The sequence below is a fragment of the Macrosteles quadrilineatus genome, unplaced genomic scaffold (assembly GCF_028750875.1).
Source record: "Macrosteles quadrilineatus isolate MER2022 unplaced genomic scaffold, UCM_ALF_1.0 Scaffold_1__1_contigs__length_201487025, whole genome shotgun sequence".
Classification (NCBI taxonomy): Eukaryota; Metazoa; Arthropoda; class Insecta; order Hemiptera; family Cicadellidae; genus Macrosteles; species Macrosteles quadrilineatus.
Window position 1 is genome coordinate 42,589,352 of NW_026542594.1, and position 18,631 is coordinate 42,607,982.

General features: G+C 36.8%; 1 protein-coding gene across 5 annotated transcripts in view; it reads right to left on the bottom strand.

Annotated features, from left to right (window-relative positions):
* Positions 1-489: 489 nt before the first annotated feature.
* Positions 490-18,631, bottom strand: part of LOC128982838 (deoxynucleotidyltransferase terminal-interacting protein 1) — a 141,982-nt gene continuing 123,840 nt past the window's right edge. For all 5 annotated transcript variants that reach the window (XM_054401873.1, XM_054401874.1, XM_054401872.1 and 2 more), the window contains 2 exons: positions 14,641-14,710; positions 490-833 (listed from right to left, as the gene is read on the bottom strand). In XM_054401873.1, the coding sequence (XP_054257848.1) occupies positions 703-833; positions 14,641-14,710 (201 nt within the window). In that variant the 3' untranslated portion in view covers positions 490-702. The remainder of the gene's footprint in view (positions 834-14,640; positions 14,711-18,631) is intronic.

Sequence of the window (18,631 nt, forward strand, 5' to 3'; positions counted from 1 at the left end):
CCAAACAGATCTACTTTAATTAAATCATTTCTACAATTGTAAGAGTAAAGTAAAACACCAGAGAAGATCCTGATTTTGTCACACTTTTTTTCTTAGTCAAAATAAAAAGGTTACAATACCTGCAGACTGTCTATAGTGGTTCTTGATAATCCACCAGGACATCCTTAGGACCTGAAGATAGTATAGTAATACCGAAACGTGTAATCCTGTTGGATTATCAAGGACCACTATAGGTAGTCTGCACTCTGCAGGTATCCACTATTGTAACCTTTTTTATTTTTATAAAACACATACTTTCAGAATCATAATGTCTACAACCGCATTATACTAAGTCATGTACATACCTAATTTGGCTTAGATTTGTTAGACACTAATAATTTTCTGGAGGAATACAGTTTGAGTATATAACGGCTCAAACTCGGTAATCTCTTATGAAATTAAAATATATTTTTCTACACAAAGGAAATTTAAAAAATGTTCAACAAACACTAATGTTTTGAATCTTTAAGATTATTTTTTAACAAGTGTAACATGTTTAGAGACTAAAACAGTTTGTGTAGAGTACAAAACACTAAACTAAACATCCGGACAAATTCCACTTCTTAGATCATAGCTAATCTAAAATATTCAGCAAGACAAACCCCCTAGTTTAAGGTAAGTTCACTCAGAGAAGATCCAACATGAGTTGGGGAAAGGTTCGGGCTAGTCCTGTGCTGTGGTCGCTCGGTTGAGGAGAGCAGATATAGCATCATCTCGGCGTTGCTCCTCGGCTAGGCCTGTCAGGTAGGACGGAGGATCTAGTAGATCTAGAGCTTCACTGGGGGTAGACGGACCTACAAAAAGTCACCAACTAAGCTACAAAATTATGATAAAATTTATTTTCCTGAAATTACTACTGTTAGTATGGTGCAATACGGCATTAACTCAACATTCATAGTAAATTTTTCCCAAATGGTTCAATATTGTCATATTGTTGGGTATCATCATCATCATCATCATCATCATCGGGCAAACTTAGTCTGATTAGTGTCAGCCACTTTGGGTTTTTGCAATCCCCTGAAAGACTCTGTAAATTTAACCAAATATCTGCAAGCCTGATGAACTTGCAGATTCCCTTGATTTTTAATTAGATCTTCCTGAGAATTGTTTGTCCCTTAGTGTGCTAACCAAAGGAATCAGCCTTCACTTACTATAGTTTTTTACAGTCAAAGAGTAGATGACCAGCAGTCTATCCCTGAAGCCACATTTTCTGTATAGTGTGTCACCCACAAAGAGACCCGCTCTCCGAATTAGCTTTCTAAGATAGCACTGCCCTCCTACGATTAAATATACTACCTTGTAGTTATTGTTTGGTATAAAGCCACACAATTTTGAGTGCTTTGGTGTAAGGGGGGGGGGGTAATTTCAAGTAAAAATGAGATATTTGATAGTTACTAGTTACTTTTGTTTTATGATACAGATAGGCCAGTTATGTGGTGGAGGTTGATGATTATAGCTTAGTTTAACATACTTTGTATAGTTCCGGCACTTTATCTCGGTAGCTTGGATAGCATAGTACCGGATATCAAATATATTTACTTAAGTGCTTGGAAGGTATTTTATTAATCACACTCTTAGTAGTTCAATATATCTATCTATCTGTATATATATTATATATATATATATAAAACGTGAAACCATTTTTTGTTAACACAACTCCTCCCTTAGTTGTGGACCAATTTAAACTTTTAAGGTGTCAAAAGATTTGTCTCAGACACACAGACATCACTTTGAAAACCACTTTTTTGGGTCCAGGGGGACCCAAAACGAGTATATCCACTCAAAACTCAAACTCTAAAATTTTTACGAAAACAATACTTTCTCCATATACTATGGTATAGGGGGAGAAAGTAAAAATGAAAAGATAATGAGGTGGAAACTGGAATTGTCGTGCTTTCATTATGATATTGTATACAGACCCGGTAAAGATAATATGGCTGCAGATGCCTTGACTAGAGTATGTTCTTCAATCCAAAATCAAGAAAAACTGTTTATTGATTTACATGCCAATCTATGTCACCCAGGTGTGACACGTTTGTACCACTGGGTTCGGATTAAGAACTTGCCCTACTCGATTGATGAAATCAGACGAATAACAAACTCCTGCAATGTGTGTGCTATATCGATTTCAAAGGCCCGTTCCTTCATCATCGCTTTCCCGTGTTCAGACATGTCATCGTCAACAGTTAAGTCGAAACTAAAAACATTATTTTCTACTTTTGGGGTTCCTAGTTACATACATTGGGACAGAGGAACATTATTTCTGAGCCAAGACTTAAAAAGCTACTTGAACTCACTTGGAATCTCAACTAGTAGAACCACTGAGTACAATCCAGCATGTAATGGGCAAGTTGAAAGGTATAACGGCATTCTATTGAAAACAATTGAACTGGCATTGAAATCACTTAACTTAGAAATAAACCAATGGGAGACAGTTTTAGAGGATGCCCTCAGCTCAGTGAGATCATTACTTTGCACAGCCACAAATCAAACTCCTCACGAGCGTATGTTCTTACATCCACGTAGATCTGGGAACAATGGTGTTTCAGCTCCTTCATGGCTTCTCAATTCCGGCCCTGTCTACTTGAAGAAATTCAATCGTACGTCCAAGTATGAGCCACTTGTTGAAGAGGTCCAACTTCTTCACGGGAATGCCGAGTATGCTCATGTTAAGTTGCCTGATGGAAGACAAACTACCGTGTCTACACGTCATCTTGCTCCGGTTGGTGAGTACCAAACCGACATAGAGCAAACCGATTTTGAGAGTGATGAAAATACTCTATTACCCACTTCTCAACCTGAACCTGAATACTTTCCTAGTCCATCATCAACACAGAATCAAAAAGATGAAATGAATACTACTGCTGAGAATTTACAACCTAGACAAGAAGCTTCTAGAGGAGAGAACGATAACACATATCCAAGAAGAAGTTTCAGAAGTAGAAGACCTCCTAATTATTTAAACTAGATAACCTGTTGCTCAAAATCGAGCAAAACTGAAAATTGTATAAAAAAAATAAACATAAAACATAATCAGCAAGACCTTAATCAAAGAGTCACTCTAAAATAATTTATATGACTGATTATAGAAATATAAAAATGTTATGATGTAAAAAAATATAAAAGCAATCTACAATATTTAAATTTACATTCACTCTCATACATTCACTCTGCTTTGGTTATCTCTTATGTATAGTAGGCAGGTGCACTCTATGCAGAATACAAAATACAGAATACAGAATACAGAGTACTTTATTCGTGAGCATCAAGTACAGAATGGTGTCAATACAATTTTTTTTTCTTCTTTATTTTATTTACATTATAAGATTTTTAGTCCAATCGTAAATGGGGTCTTGCACGGGCCGTAAACTCCTCAAGGCTGTAAATTGGGTAGTCAGCAAGCATCTATGAGCACGTAGATGTCAACCACACACTGTAAATTGAGCTTTTGGCCTAATGTAGCTCAATTCCTCTCTTGACACCAACCATCGCTACTCTTATTCTAGCGTTGTTAAATTATTTCTTTGATGTGTTCTGTTTTAGGCATATTTAAATTAGGGGCCCCAACCCAAGTCTCCAGTTGGGAACATAAGAGGGTAAGCAAGTAGATCTAATGACAGATCTATAATGGATACATGTTTAACATTATTAGTGTTGGAAAAAACTATACGATTTATTTGGCCAGGTGGTGCTTTGTTTTCAGCTTTAAAAATTGCTGCGAAATCTACACAGGTAGCATCATTGTAGCGATGGAAGACACTTCTTCTGTCTCTTATTATGTACATAAGAATCTCACTTGACTCCTCGGAGCTCTCGTCCCTACATAATGTCTGCCATAGTCTTCAAAGATTTTCAAATGGGTTGGAACTGTGACCCTATTTCCCGCATATTTTTCAATGCATATTTTTGTGCTTAGTTCTCCTTTGGGTTCTAGTGACATTGTCGTACTTACTTATATATCTGTGCGTATTCAGGATCATCACCTTCTTGAGGAATTAGAGGACCCACTCGGTGGTAAAACGTGTCACGGATCTTAAAATTTTAGATCCCCTGTGGAACTTTCTCATCTTAATGACCTTTGGAGCTGACCATGGTAAAGGCAGAACTGAATTGACGAATTTTATCCAAATAATTTCTGGATATAAGTCTCACAGTCCTATTTTCAGATTGGGAGTTTCCAATAAGAACCCGAAGTTTATTGTGGTGAATTGCACAAATGAGGTAAACGAACCTGTCATTTATGGCAACAAAGAGTACAAACTTAACTGTCTCAGCCAGTCTTTTCTTGCTTAAAAATATGTAAGCCACTACAATGTAAACATTTAACGTTCATTTGTCCGAGATTGGACTATCACAACGGTGGTACTACCACTATGTACCCATAAAATGTTCAATTGAGAGGTTGATGCAAACAGTAGCTACATACCACCATCCACTGCATGGGCCTACTATCACTTACCGTACCTTATTTTATCACCTTGGCCACTGAAACCTCTAAAATGATCCTGGCCTTCTGGCTCTTCTATCCCCTGCCATTTCTGGATGACAGGAAGACAGGAAGATACCAGTCTGAAGATGTCTTTCATTACTTGGTCTTCCAAGTGGTCGTCTACCTTGCAGTACTCTTTGGAATACACTTTTAAAAGTTGAAGTATCTTCTCTCCGCCATGCAAAGCCTACCCAGCCCATCCGAGATCCGAGCCTTTTGGTCTACTTTTGGAATGTACCCCTTTATCAAGTTTCTGAATCATACAGTACTACTGGGATAGTTATGATATGGTATGAATCGATTTTGGTTTCTACTGACACCCTGCAGCTTACTGGTCAGTTTTCTGGAGGCCTACTACACCGGTTGATATTTTCATTACGAATAAAATGTGTACTGTATGCAGTCATACTTATATTCAAACATCTAGAAAAAGATGTGTCAACACGTAAACCACTTATATCTTAAAGGATTAAGCACTTATACTTAGACGGATTGCATGTATGACAAAACTTGATTATACGTTTAAAATGTTTAGTTCGAAATTACACAATCTCATGATAACATAGATCTTTTACGGTAGGTAATAAACTGCATTTTAAAGTGAAATAGTGTGTAGGCAAACTCTGGATCAATATTTTTGTATACAAACAACTTGTAACATAAACATTTCAATGACAGTTAGAAACCAGCTGTTAGTTAAACCACCACTAAAACGACTTTAACTCGTCCGTTGGCTGATAGACTTTTTGAAAATTAAAACTTAATTTCTAAAAAAACTGGGACCCTAAATTAAAATTATGGCTTCAACATTCCCCAGTTCTCAAAATTATCTTTCTTTCAACACAAAAATCATGAAAATCCGTCAAGTGGTTGATTCAGAATCGTGAAATACCATGTTTCGTTTTAATATTATAGATTCTTAAACACTTTGTTGTCTAACTCTTCATTATGAACCAGACTTAGTTAACGGATTGAAACAAAATATAAATTCCACCTTTGCTCTGGAAGTTTTGAGTCCTGCAGTCTGTGGTTAACCTTAAAAACTATTTCAAACTACGTCCATATGTTATTTGTAAACAAAGGGAAATAAGTTTGATCAAATGTCAACAGATAGCGCCGCCTTCCAAACTTTAGCCCTTAAATGTACTTAAGTGGTGCCCTTTCTAAATATTATGAGACGTATTTGCACATCTACGCGAAAATGCCTTTAGTTTGACACCTCAAACATTAAAATCCGTCAAACCGTTATCGAGTTATGACTGTGAAAAGAAAACTGCTTGCGTATTAATATATAGATGACTACGTTCATTAACATTAGGGAGGAAGAATGTAGTAAAAAAAACATGTGTCTTCAATTCTTTATTATTGTTTTGTTGTGTTTGTAAACAATTCCATTATAATTCAATGTAATATTTTTCAAGTTATTAAAACCCTTTCTAAAGGTGATAAAAGTTCTCTTTCATTCATTCTTACTCTCATTTTTGACATATTTAGGTACATCTTTGATAATGTTTTCCCTGTAAAAAATGTATGAGCTAGTAACACCAGACTGATGGCATGTAAAAGTAAACCGAGATACAGTGATAAGTCCTGGTATACTGATGAACTGGCAGACTTGAGGAAGTTAATGATTTCACTCCATGATAGATACAGGACATGTGTTTGCACAATTGAAAAAACTAGGTTCCACACCCTCTATCTCAGGGCCAAAAGGCTCTATAGAGTCCAGGTAGATCTGGCTAAAAAGGAAGCGAATATGGCTGCAATAAGTACAGCGAAAAATTCATGCAAGGCGGCTTGGAGCCTAGTGAACCAGGTCTAGAAACGTAAGCCAGATATGAAATGTGCAGCTAGCCCTGACGAATTTAATGCTTTCCTCCTTGGTGAGGTTGATAGAATTGTTAAATCTTTGGACTCTCCGACCGATGACTCTGTGCCTATGCTCTCTCCTAACTTGTCTAGCCCAACTGTCAGTACGTTCACGAGATGGGGCAGTGTGACACCCGATGAAGTTATGAAAATGTAACAACTTTAAAAACTCCCACAGCCCTGATGTGCATGGAATGACTGTCACCATCTTGAAATATGTATCAGAAGTAATAGCCATACCTCTAGCAAAAACTAATAAAATGTTTACAGAGCGGAGTCTTTCCCAATTCACTGAAGGTGTCAAGAACATTCCCGGTCTTTAAGAAGGGTGATCCAGCATCTATCAGCAGTTATAGGCCCATCTCAGTAATTCCAGTTATTGCAAAGGTGTTCGAGACTGTTATGAAGAGGCAACTAGTGGACTACTTGGAGCGCAACTCTCTACTTGCAAGTTCCCAGCATGGGTTCAGGCGTGGTCGCTCGACTATCTCAGCTGTCTCTGAGCTGATAGGGGAGGTCCTAGATACATTTGAGGATAAGGCCTCTGCTGCTTTGGTCCTTGCAGATCTCAGCAAAGCCTTTGACACCGTCAACCATAAGATGCTACTACAAAAATTAGAAAACGTTGGGATCCGTGGCAGTGTATTTTATGCCTTCAGGTTGTATCTCAGTGACCGTAGACAAGTGCTGTCGATATCTGGAGCTAACTCTTCACCTGGATTAGTTGAGCATGGTGTCCCGCAGGGCTCAGTATTGGGCCCTGTCCTCTTTTTAATCATGATAAATGACCATAGTGCCATTGGAAGCGTCTAATGTTTGCTGACGACACAACAATTGTTGCCAGAGGATCTACTCCAGTTTTAAAAGGCCGCAGAAGTTTTTGAGTTGGCAAAGACTTGGTTCCAACAAAACGGATTGAGCCTCAACCGAGAAAAAACCCAAGAGATTGAGTGCAGTCTCAGTCGTACAAACGCTGACATATTAACAGAGGTGAAGCTGCTGGGATTCGTAATAGATAAAAAAAATTAGCTGGAGTGGCCATGTGGACAGTATCTGTACGAAGCTCTCTCGAGTCGTCCATCTACTCCGCAGACTTAAACCCCTGTTGACGAGGCAATACCTGACCACTGTCTATCACGGCTTGTTTCATTCCCACCTCTCCTATGGACTCCTGCTTTGGGGACACGCTGCAAGGTGTGAAGATATTCTTCTCCTTCAAAAGAAGGCGGTTCGGATCATTACATCGAAGAGTGACAGTGAGCACTGTAGGCCTATCTTCAGAAGCCTAAAAATCCTTACTATCTTCAGCCAGTATGTACTGTTTAGCCTCTGTTATGTGAGGGATAACTTAGATCAGCTCACAACAAGGGAATTCCACCACTCCCACAACCTTCGTAACAGAGACCAGCTCCACATACCTTACTGCAGGCTGTCCAAAACGCAAATCTTTTTCCGCATTAGGGCTCTGAAGATGTACAACAATCTCCCCAAAAGATTTAAGTCTTGTGAACCGTCCGCTTTTAAAAAGAAAGTTAAAGCCTGGCTAGTCGACCGACCACTGTACTCAGTTGACGAGTATTTTGATGCGTTCCATCGAGTATAGGCTCAACGCCATCTTGCCAAAAGTATTGTAAATAGTGTAAATATTATTTTTAGTTCATCCTTGACACAGTCTATCCAGAAATTCTGGTCAACGACGTCGCAGCAGGTATTAAAGGTATTACAGCAACGATCGAGTAGTTACGGTTAAGTTTATTTTTATGATTCAGGAGAGGCAAATAATATACACTGTTCAAAAAGAGAAAATAAAAATTGCTATCCAAATCTTATAGCTACAAGAGTTATCCAACCTATTTCAACAAATAAATCCATACTTTCAAAACGTTGAGATAGGTATTAAGAGAAACTCCACTGAACAACGTGAGAATGTTCTGATGCAGGGCATATACTGTGACTGACAGACAACAGACACCACGTTAAAATATGTTAACCAACTTAAATGGTGTTGCTGCTTTAGCATATTCAAAGCAGATTATGGCTGTCCAGTTGGTAACTTAGAGTTTGTGGGTAAAAAATGTAGGTAAAAAATGGAGCACATGAAATGGTTGATATCACACCACTTTTCAGGATTCTCTACGGAGAAAATTCATTGGTTTAGGGGGATGTCTCAAATCAAAGAAATAAAGTGACCCAACTTAAATTACTTAACACAGGTTATCAGTACCTAAAGCAACAGTTTTCTTAAATTCTCAATGCTGGAAAAACTTTGTTGCAACGTTGCAACATGTTAACTCGAGTTGAAGCAGAGCGTTTAGCATTCATTAAAGAAGTTATCAGTTAAAACTGAGAACAGAAAAAAATGTAGCTGAACCTTGACGACGCAAATAGAGATATTTAAAATTAGTTTAAGATGTAACTAGAATTACTCGAACTTAAGCATAATGTTTTCCTCAACGTTATGTTTCATACTATGCGGCTCATTGAGCACGGGTTCTCTAGTTATCAATAGTAAAAATGGTATTTAGTTTTAGCTTGATGTAAGTTGTTGAAAGTGAGTTGTTTGGTTATTAGTTACTGTACTTGTACTTGATTCTTATTTTGAATAATTGTGTTTTGAGTGAACTACTGTTTGATTGTCAGCTTGGGCATATTAGAGTGGTGCATTGGACTTAAGTAGCCGAGGGCCGAATAGACCCTACCTGAGCTATTTGTGCAAAGTTTTTACTATATTACCCCCCCCCCCCCAGGAAAAGTACTTCACAATGTATTAGATTACCTTCTTCAGCCTTTGGTTCAAAACCTACCATCATACATCAAATATGCTACTGACATTTTAAACCTTTAGTAACTCTGGGGAGCATTTTTGCAAGATTATGGAAAAGATCATTCATGTTTGAAATTTTAGATCAAGCCTTCTTTTTAGCGAATTTCCCATATAGGGAATAAGCTATTACCGTAGCACTCATGGTAAGACCTGGACCCGGGACCGATTTCCTTTTTCGTTTTGAGGTCCCTAGAGGCCAAAAAACACCATCTGTTCAAAATAAAATACAGGGTGTCCATAAAAAACGTTTCAGGACTTTGGGAAATGAATCCTAATACTAAAAGGAAGAAAAAAGTTTATGTGAAGGTATGTCCAAAAATGCATATTTACCGAGTTATCCGCCATTTTGTTTTTTTATACAAAAATATTTTTATCTGTAAAGTTTTTCATTTGATGATTATGAAATTTAGTAACCATGTTAACATAAACAAGACCTATAATAGAAAAAAATAATAAAGTTGTTCTGATTGTAAATTTTAAAATGGCGGCAGTTTGAATTTTTCTAACTTAAATAACTCAAAAACGGCTAATTCTATATAAAAATGTCAAGAAAACTTCTTTTTTGCATTTTTAATTCCCTATCTAATGATACCAAGATCAAAACGATCGGACAAAAGATAACTGAAATATAACGTCTTTTGTATAAAAATATGGCAAAATTAAGGGTTCCCCGACTAACTTTGCCTTATTTTTACACAACAAATTTTATATTTCAGTTATCTTTTGTCCGATCTTTTTGATCTTGGCATCATTTGATAGGGAATTAATTGAAAATGCTAAAAAAAAGTATCCTTGACATTTTTCATAGAATTAGTCGTTTTCAAGTAGTTTAAGTTAGAAAGATTAAAACTGTCGCCATTTTAAAATTAACAATCGGAACAACTTTATTATTTTTTCTATTATAGGTCTTTTGTATGTTAGCATGGTTACCAAATTTCATAATCATCAAATAAAAAACTTCACGGATAAAAATATTTTTGTATACAAAACGAAATGGCGGATAACTGGATAAATATGCATTTTTGGACATACCTTCACATAAACTTTTTTCTTCCTTTTAGTATGAGGATTCATTTCCCAAAGCCCTGAAACGTTTTTTATGGACACCCTGTATACAGGGTGAGTTTCTACTGACCGTGTTAACTTCGCCAGTAGGTTCTACTCACTAAAAGGAACAAAAAAGTTCCTATAAACCCATGTCCGATTTTCAACTGTTTGGCTGTAATAGGGGATTTTGTGTTTTTCTTATTTTATTAGACTTTGCTCCACAATTTATGTAATAAAAACTTAACTAATATGTTTCAACTTTTTCTTTCCAAGTCAATTAAGAGTTTTTCAACATTTATTAAACTATGGAGCCTTTTACCAATCACGAATATGCCAACATGATGAATATAGTAATTGAGCGGAGCGAGCGAAGCTCTTATACGTCGACTCTTATGCATTTCGTAATACGCAAACTCCTCCTAGACGGCTGAATCAATCATTTTCAAATTTTGCATAGTGATAAAGACCATATCGGTGAGTGCCAACATCTATATTGCGTTAAAAAAGTCTCTCAGGAATCCGCCCCACTGGGTCTCACAAAGTTTCAATGTAATCCTTATGGAAGCAGTATTTGACACATAAACAAAAACAAAGACATATGATCAGCTGTTGACTTTTGAATGCAGTAGATAAAGAAATATCGGATAGCATTATTCCACAGATATAAGAACAGAAACGGTATGGATCATAAATATAATCAAATGACGACACTAGCTTGAGGTCCGTGACGTAGGAAGAGGTGAAGGAAGTAGTAAAGGTGAGCAGTCTGGAGTGTGGAAACTGTTTATGACCAATAGATTCAGGTATCTGCAATCCTAAAATGCTATGGGAAGGGAAGAAAACAGGTCCGCGACGTAGGAAGTGATGAAGGAAGTAGTCAATGTGAGCTGTCCGGAGTGTGGAAACTGTTTATGACGATTAGATTAAGGTATCTGCAATCCTAAAATGCTATTGGAAGGGAAGGAAAAAGGTCCGCGACGTAGGAAGTGGTGAAGGAAGTAGTAAAGGTGAGCTGTTCGGGGTGTGGGATCTGTTTATGACCATTAGATTCAGGTACCTGCAATCCTAAAATGCTATGGGAAGGGAGGAAAACAGGTCCAAGACGTAGGAAGTGGTGAAGGAAGTAGTCAAGGTGAGCTGTCCGGAGTGTGGAAACTGTTTATGACGATTAGATTAAGGTATCTGCAATCCTAAAATGCTATGGAAAGGGAGGGAAACAGTTCCGTGACGTAGGAAGTGGTGAAGGAGTTGGCTAAAGGCGAGCAGTCCGGAGTTTGTAAACTTTTTATGACGATTAGATTAAGGTATATGCAATCCTAAAATGCTATGGGAAGGGAGGGAAACAGGTCCGTGACGTAGGAAGTGGCGAAGGAAGTAGTAAAGGCGAGTTGTTCGGAGTGTGGGATCTGTTTATGACCAATAGATTAAGTCATTTGCAATCCAATAATGCTAAGGGAAGGGAGGGAAACAGGTCCGTGACGTAGGAAGTGGTGAAGGAAGTAGTCAAGGTGAGCTGTCCGGAGTGTGGGAACTGTTTATGACGATTAGATTAAGGTATCTGCAATCCTAAAATGCTATGGAAAGGGAGGGAAACAGTTCCGTGACGTAGGAAGTGGTGAAGGAGTAGGCTAAAGGCGAGCAGTCCAGAGTGTGGGAACTTTTTATGACGATTAGATTAAGGTATCTGCAATCCTAAAATGCTATGGGAAGGGAGGGAAACAGGTCCGTGACGTAGGAAGTGGCGAAGGAAGTAGTAAAGGCGAGTTGTCAGGAGTGTGGGATCTGTTTATGACCAATAGATTAAGGTATTTGCAATCCAATAATGCTAAGGGGAAGGAGGGAAACGGGTCTGTGACGTAGGAAGTGGTAAAGGTAGTCAAGGCGAGCTGTTCGGAGTGTGGAAACTGTTCATGACGATTAGATTAAGGTATCTGCAATCCTAAAATGATATTGGAAGGAAAGGAAACAGGTCCACGACGTAGGAAGTGGTGAAGGAAGTAGTAAAGGCGAGCTATTCGGGGTGTGAGATCTGTTTATGACCATTAGATTAAGGAATTTGCAATCCTATGATGCTATGGGAAAGGAGGAAAACAGGTCCATGAAGTAGGAAGTGGTGATGAAAGTAGTACAGGCAAGCAGTCTGGACTGTGGAAACTGTTCATGATGATTAGATTAAGGTATCTGCAATCCTTAAATGCTTTGGAAGGGAGGAAAACAGGTCCGCGACGTAGGAAGTGGTGAAGGAAGTAGTCAAGGCGAGCTGTTCGGAGTGTGGAAACCTTTTATGACGATTAGATTAAGGTAGGTATCTGCAATCCTAAAATGCAATGGGAAGGGAGGAAAACAGGTCCGCGATGTAGGAAGTGGTGAAGGAAACAGTCAAGGCAAGTTGTTCGGAGTGTGGGATCTGTTTATGACCAATAGATTAAGGTATTTGCAATCCAATATTGCCAAGGGAAGGGAGGGAACAGGTCCGAGACGTAGGAAGTGGTGAAGGAAGTAGGAAATGCGAGCAGTCCGGAGTGTAGGAACTGTTCATGATGATTAGATTAAGGGATCTGCAATCCTTATATGCTATGGGAAGGGAGGAAAACAGGTCTTAGACGTAGGGAGTGGTGAAGGAAGTAGTAAAGGCGAGCAGGCCTCAGAGTGGGAAATGTTTATGACGATTAGATTAAATTATCTGCAATCCTAAAATGCTATGGGAATGGAAGAAAACAGGTCCGAGTCGTAGGAAGTGGTGAAGGAAGTAGTCAAGGCGAGCTGTCCGGAGTGTGGGAACTGTTTATGACGATTAGATTAAGGTATCTACAATCTTAAAATGCTATGGGAAGAGAGGGAAACAGGTCCGCGATGTAGGCAGAGGTGAGGGGAGTAGTAAGGCGAGCAGTGTGTGGAGTATGGGAACTGGAAACTGTTTGTAGCATTTAGATTAATGTATCTGCAATGCTGAAATGCTATTAGAAGGGATGGAAGCATGCCCATGACATAGGAAATGGTGAAAGAAGTATTAAATGCTAGCAGTGCGGAGTGTGGGGAATGTTTGTGGCATTAGATTAACGTATCTAAAATACTAAATTGCTATGGTAAGTTATGAATACAGGTCCACGACGTAGGAAGTGGCTTAGGAAGTAGTAAAGTATGAGCATAGCGTGAGAACCGTCTGTGGCAGTTAGATTAATGTATATTTTCAATCCTAAAAGGCTTTGAGAAGGGAAGGAAACAGGCCCCACGACGTAGGAAGGGGTGAAGGAAGTAGTAAAGGCTGGCACTGCAGTTTGGTGGCACCGTTTGGGCAGTTAGATAAATGTATCTGTAATACTTAAATGCTATGAGAAGGGAAGGAAACAGGTCTGTGACGTAGGAAATGGTGGAGAAAGTAGCAAGGCTAGCAGTGCAGAAAGTGGGAACTGTCTTTGGCAATTACATGTATCTGTATGTAATGTATCTGCAATCCTAAAATGCTATGGTAAGAGAGGGGAACAGGTCCACGACGTAGGGGGTGGTGAAGGAAGTAGTAAAGGTGAGCAGTGTTGAGTGTGGGAATGGATTAATGTATCTGCAATGCTAAAATGCTACGGGAAGAGACTGTAGACTGTAGGTTAAAATGATTACGAAGCACGAATCTATACATATTTTCCATACATGCAATCGTTTACAATCAAAATTTACAACTGAGTTGACAACAGCTGATTTTTACTCGACAGAGGCTAAAAACGATTTTTACTCCCTAAAGAGTAAAAATGCTACTTTACACTCGCAACGCATGCATTAAAAACGAATGTTTTTACTGCAGTATGACAAAAACAATATAATATGAACCCTTGATGACTCCGCTCAATTTTGTGAATGCCTCTGCGAACGCTACCTAGTTATTATTAACAGTAAAACTGTGCAAAAACAAAATCTGTAAACCGTGTTTTGTTGTAGTTTATTGCTAATTTCTCACTGGTTTATTTATATCAATAATAATATTGAATAGCATATCATTCGAAAGATTATGGCCAAGTTTTTTATGCATTTCAACATTGTATAGATGCAGGTTTATGTATCAAAGTGGGCTCATGAAAATTATCGTAATTCATTAATTTAATGCAATTTTTACTTTATTTTGGATATAACGTGGACCATGTAATGGTATAATTGTTGAACTAATTACTTTAGAGAGTTATAGTTGAAATCATTGGAAAGAATATTAAATTTGCTATGAATCAAAGGCTAATAGCAGGTTGATTGTAATAGTGTGTTTTAATTGAAGAGAAATAGTTGTAGTCGTGCTAATATAATCCTGATATCACTTCAATCACCTATATAGAGAATTTTGTTGGTTTTGGTTGAATGTACAAATTTTTGAAAATTATAGATACTGTACCTGAGTCCAAAACTGTAGCTGGGGGTGTCATAGTTGAAGAAACACATTCCACACTTAGATTGCTAGGGACCTGGAACGTTACAACTAATCATGAATGCATTTTCTAACATTGGAATTAAAATATACCTACCCCAGCAAGTAAACCTGCAGACTAAGCAAATTTTCATTTGTCTGATTGGATTACTAAAATATCGCCTCAAAAATGTCATACTATTTATTTCTTATTTATATAACACTAACAGCTAACCCGTGCCTTGCAACGGGGTCAGTATGCAAATGAGACAATGTTGGTTCTTTGAAAATACCTTAAAAATGGTTTCACACCTACCATTTTAATTAGAAACAAAAAAATTGAACTTTATTACTTAATTTAATTATTTTTTTTAACTCCTCCAACCCGTGCAATGAACGGGTACATAAGCTAGTAATCAAATAACATGTTCTGTAAACGAAAATCTATCACACTAGTTCCAAACTTGTCAATAGTTAGTGAAACTATAATCAGACAAATGGAAATTCGCTTAGTCTGCAGGTTTGCTGCGGAAGGGGTATTTTATTACTGTTTACGCAAAAATATATCTAAAAAATAATTCTCATAAAACTCAGGATAAGATCCTAGGTTGATACGGCAATGATTATAGAATCTCAATTATTTCCTATATCCATGAATAATTTCTTTTCAATGACTTACTCCCTGTAAAATATTATTACAGCATTTCACAAATATTAGAACAGACTCAATATAGATCATAAACATAAACAAATGACTGAAGGCTTAACTGAAAGAATCTTATCCCTGGTTCGTATCCAACACTACAATTAGGAATGACTTCAAAATTAAATCAGTGAAAGAAGAAATTACAGACCTTAGCAAAAAGTATCAAGAAAAATTAGAATACCATCCGAACAGTCTTGCTGTTAATCTGCCGGACAATAGTCAGTGCATTACCAGATTAAAAAGTGTTGTGCATGTGCTGGACCTAAGCTTCAGATTTCTGTAAATATTTAAATGATTGATCCAATTTTTGGCAAGACTTGTTGATGAACAGGTGCTTACTTCCTGACATTGTTTTGATAAATGTTTTACTTATTGTTCTCATATTTGTTTGAACAGATTGTAAAATAAATTCTGATAAAAAAAATAATAATAATAATGACATAATATCTCACTAATGGATGACAATGCAATATTATATCATTTAATTTTCATATTTCCCTTGGGCTACGCCCCATGGGCATGGGCTTGTTTTTATTGGCTCGCTTTCCTACAAATTTTGATATCAATTTTAAACAAAGTTCCCGATGAGCTAGAGACTTGAAATTTGAAACATAGCTCACAAATGGATGACAATGCAATATTATATCTTTTAATTTTCATATTTCCCTTGGGCTACGCCCCATCGGCTTCCAAGTTTTCCATGTTTACATTTGGAAAGAATGTAAACATATCAATTAATTTAAGTCAGCTGTAAATACTTAAATTTGACAGTTCGAAGAGCAGAGGTTAAGAGGTACAGGTTATGCCTAGGCCCCACTAGAAAAACAGGCCTTGCTGCAGCACGGGCAGCGCAACACTACGTCACAGTGGTGGATAGTTGTACTAAACTCTTACCATTAAAATCTTACAAACAGCCAGCTTGTTTATTTACCTAAAACATATGGGAATGGCGATGGCAATGAATTTATCAATGAAATCTATCCACTAGTGTGACGTCATGGATCCTGCAGCATGGCCTGTTTTTTATAGTGGGGCCTTGGTTATGCTCCCAAGAGATTCTTTATACAAACAAACATTTCAAAATAAAGATAAACAATCTGATTTCAGACATGAAGGTGTTTGTTAATATTGTTAATTGTTATTTATTTAGTATTCTACTAGTGTACATGTTGCTCGATTTTGAGCAATTGCAAAGTATTACAGGAGTTATTTCAAAACGAATAACAGTCATATTTTATGAGTTTAAAAGAGTCAACTCAAAGATTACCAGTGTGTAACTCAGACCATGTTTATCTTCGTTATTGATAAACCTAAAGCATTCCGGCCGGTTTTCTCCTTCTCAAAATGCCTCGCTGTACAGGCAACACAGGTCATTGATAGAGGGCCAATTGAGAACGAAAAGTCGTTTTGGGGTAGTGTTAGGGCGCATTTGTAACCTAATAGTTGAGATTGACCAGGGTCAGGTGCTGACTGTGATAAGTTAAGCCTATTACGCGCCACTGTTCTGTAGCTGCGGTTGTTATCACGATTACGCATCCTGTCTATGTTTTGTTGTCGTCGCGTCGGAGGCATTTAAAAGAAAAAAAAACAACAAATAAACTAATTATAGCTACACAAAACAACGATAAATGCACAAATTTAAGTTACAGGCATGCTAACACGATCCGTCATAGCGACACAAAACAACGATAAATACACAAATCTAAGATACAACCATACTAACACGATCCGTCTTGGAGGTTATGTTTACACAAACTCAAATAGTAAATAATGTACTCAATGCGTTTCATTCAATTGAAAAATAAATAACAGCAATTAAATTATACAGCTGATCAAAATGTAAACAATTATATTCTTCATAAGGATAACATGGGAACTTTCAAAGCCACTGGGGCAGAGCCCAAGGGGCTTTTTCAAAAATGTAAGGCCAGTTTGCAAATCTACGCGACACGCTCTTTCCAATGAGACGTCAATGGATAAAATCGGTTAAGAAATGGCAGAGGAGTTCAACCGACAAAGTTTCATGTAGCGTATTAATTATATAGATAAAGTAAACACGAAATTAAATAGATTGATATATCTATAGTTAGTAGGCACAGAGATGCTCTGTGTTAGTAGGTAGGCCATACGTTCAATCTAATACATAATTATATGAAAAGAAACTCAAATAAACCTTAGATTTCCCACATGCCTCTGTCTTAATCTGATATAGATGCTTGAAATATATTTAACATCCACACACATTAAAAACTAAAAAGTAGAAAATAATTTATAAATAAAAAACTTTTTTAAAACAAAACGTTTTTAAACGCACTAAAAAGTAGAAAATAATTTATAAATATGTGGAGGGTATAAATAATTGTAAGATTTAAAACGAAAAACGTGGGGTGCATGCAATTGATAATAATACATTAGGTCAATAGGTGAAGGTAATTGTAAATTATCTATTGCATGCACCCCACGTTTTTCGTTTTAAATCTTACAAGTATTTATACTGTCCACATATTTATAAATTATTTTCTACTTTTTAGTGCGTTTGAAAACGTTTTGTTTTAAAAAAGTGTTTTATTTATAAATTATTCTCCTTGATGTCCCTAGAGGCCAAAAACATTATTTGTTAAAATTTGTATATACTAGTGTACCTGTTGCTCGAATTAGAGCAATTGTGAAGTATTAGAGGCGTTATTTTAAAACGAATAACAGTCATAATTTCCAATTACTTTAAAATAGTTGACTAAGAGATTGTGGAAATACTCACGATGTACAAAACAGTTCGATATAATCAACATTTCTTGTAAATATCTTAATAATAATAATAATAATAAATCTTTATTGTCGTTTGGTAATATAAACATTACAATAGACAAGGTCAACATGTTTTGTTACATATGTTATATAAAATATTAAATATTCTACAGAAAATGTTAAAATAAAGTTAAAAGAATCTTAAAAGGATAAAGCATCAGTAATAATAAAAACTTTGAAATTAACAGGGAAAAGACCATAACAAGAACAAAGAATCATCAAGACTGCTTGGCCTCACATTTTTAAGCGTTGAAAAATCTACATTCTGCAAAAACTCCTCAACTGAATAAAAAGCACGACTTGTAAGCCAATCTGATAATTTTGACCTATACAAATGAATACTTTCCTGATTTCTAAAATATATTGGAAGTATATTAAATAGTTTTATTTGCAAATAAAAGTTTTATTTGTCGGTAAAGTAGTGTCGCTATCTAGCAGAAAAGAGGTGGGGACAAAGCCCTGTTCTAA